This window comes from Pteropus vampyrus, unplaced genomic scaffold (assembly GCF_000151845.1).
Source record: "Pteropus vampyrus isolate Shadow unplaced genomic scaffold, Pvam_2.0 Scaffold1005, whole genome shotgun sequence".
Classification (NCBI taxonomy): Eukaryota; Metazoa; Chordata; class Mammalia; order Chiroptera; family Pteropodidae; genus Pteropus; species Pteropus vampyrus.
The window spans coordinates 16058-18069 of record NW_011889786.1 but is presented as its reverse complement, the minus strand read 5'-3'; the positions used below and the strand labels follow the sequence as shown (position 1 = coordinate 18069).

The window sequence follows — 2012 nt, the reverse complement described above, 5'->3', positions numbered from 1 at the left end:
ACCCAGATAAAGGAAGTAAATTGTCCAAAGTCACAAAACAAGTTGTCAAGTGTGGGCTAGAACCCAGGTCACTTAATGTTAGGTTCCGTGTCCTTCCACAACACAATGCAGAGTACACTGTGTTAGCTCCTTGAGCTGTATTGGTTCCATGCACCACATCAGGTCCATGAGCTGCATTGTTTCCATATACCATTGGCTTATTTTCAATGTTGTCTACAGATATTTATTGTTTACATGTACCACTTTGAGTGCCTACTTCACCTTACACTTCTACCGTGTTCCTGTTCTACATCTTACAGTTACCATGTTTCATGTGGGTTTCATGTATTCTATTGGTTCCAGTGCCATTATGATACATTACATTATCAACTTCATTATTTACTGCTCTTGCTGTAGAGGGATTATATATCCATAACCATTGCCATGTGACTTGCATTACTTTTCTCTGGGGAAAAAAGATACTTCCTCCCCTTTTACCATTAGGCTTGACCATGTGACTTGCTTTGGCCAATAAGATGTGAGCAAAGAGATGTGTGTCACTTCTGAACAGAAATTAAAGAGTCATCATCTATGTCAGCCATTATTCTTTTCCCTGTGTCCTAAGCATGGCATATTTCAGATAGCAACCCTTTCTTCAGGCTGAACCCAAGATCCAATGGCAGAAGGACACAGGACACCTATCACTGACATGGAACATGAACAGTAAAAGAACTCTTGCTGCTGTAATCTATTGTACCACAGTGGAGCAAGCTGACCAAGACAGCCATGTTGGTTTTATGTGCCACATTTGTTCCTCTGACGGAGCACTAATTTGGTGCAAATGAACAATGTTGGTTGTGTACACTATAGATGTTATTCCTTTCTTCAGCATTGGACATTCTACCCCAGGCCCCTCCTGGCTCCCAGTTCATGAGTTCATGCGACCCTGCCCGATCACTTTGAGAAAGGCCACTTTGATGTCATTGTTCCTCAGACTATAGACCAAAGGGTTGAGCAGGACATTGAAGACATTGTAAAAGAGTGTGATATACTTGTTTTGCTCAGGGGAAGAACTGGAGTTGGGCCTAATGTAGATGTACGTGGCTGGAGTATAGAAGAGTGTGACCACAGTCAGGTGGGAAGCACAGGTGGAGAAAGCCTTGCAGCGGCCTTGTGTGGACTTGATCTTGAGAATGGCCTGGCCAATGCGGATGTAAGAGGCAAAAATGAGAAACAGCGGGGCAATAACTATGAGCACACTGATAACCTGGTCCACCATCTCAATGAGATGGGTATCCATGCAAGCCAAGCTTCGTACCGAGGGGCCTTCACATAAGTAGTGGTTGACCATGTTGGGTCCACAGTATGGCAGCCTCATGGTGAAGAAAGTATGGATCAGAGAGAAGAAGAAACCACAGGCCCCGGCCCCAGCTGCCAGGCGTGCACACAGGCCCCAACTGAGGATGACAGTATAATGCAGTGGGTGACAGATGGCTATGTATCGGTCATAAGCCATGACTACAAATAAAATGCATTCAGTCAAGCCCAGGGCACAAACATATACATCTGTAGCCAACAGCCAGCAAAGGAGATAGTCTGAGAATGAGCAAGAAGATGTACCAACATCTGGGGCATGGTGGTAGTGATGTAGCTCATGTCCAACAGGGAGAGGATACAGAGGAAGAAGTACATGGGAGTATGAAGATGCATGTTCAGGTAGATCAGGGTGACAATCAGCCCATTGCCCAGGACTGAGCTCAGGTAGAGGAGAAGGAAGGCAATGAAGAGGATCCTGTTGGACAAGGGGTCACTGGAGAAGCCAAGCAGGATAAATTCAGAAACCCAGCTTTGGTTCTGCCTTGGAAGCATCCACATGGTGGGGCCTGTAAGAGAATCATTCTCATTTAAGTACCATGTAAAGTACAGTCGTTTAGCAAGAATGTCGGTCCTGGAGGCAGATAGGCTAGGACTTTAATTCTGGCCCCACTACTCATTTGCTGTCTTGAACAAGTTACTTAACCTCTCTGAGCCTC

The 2012-nt window shown here is 45.3% G+C and overlaps 1 protein-coding gene across 1 annotated transcript; it reads right to left on the bottom strand.

The window, feature by feature from the left end:
• Window positions 1-907: 907 nt before the first annotated feature.
• LOC105310050 (olfactory receptor 2A12-like) lies at window positions 908-1854 on the bottom strand. Its single transcript, XM_011386272.1, is given in 2 exon segments — window positions 908-1533; window positions 1536-1854. Coding segments are annotated over 2 exon segments (945 nt in total).
• Between the last annotated feature and the right edge of the window lie 158 nt (window positions 1855-2012).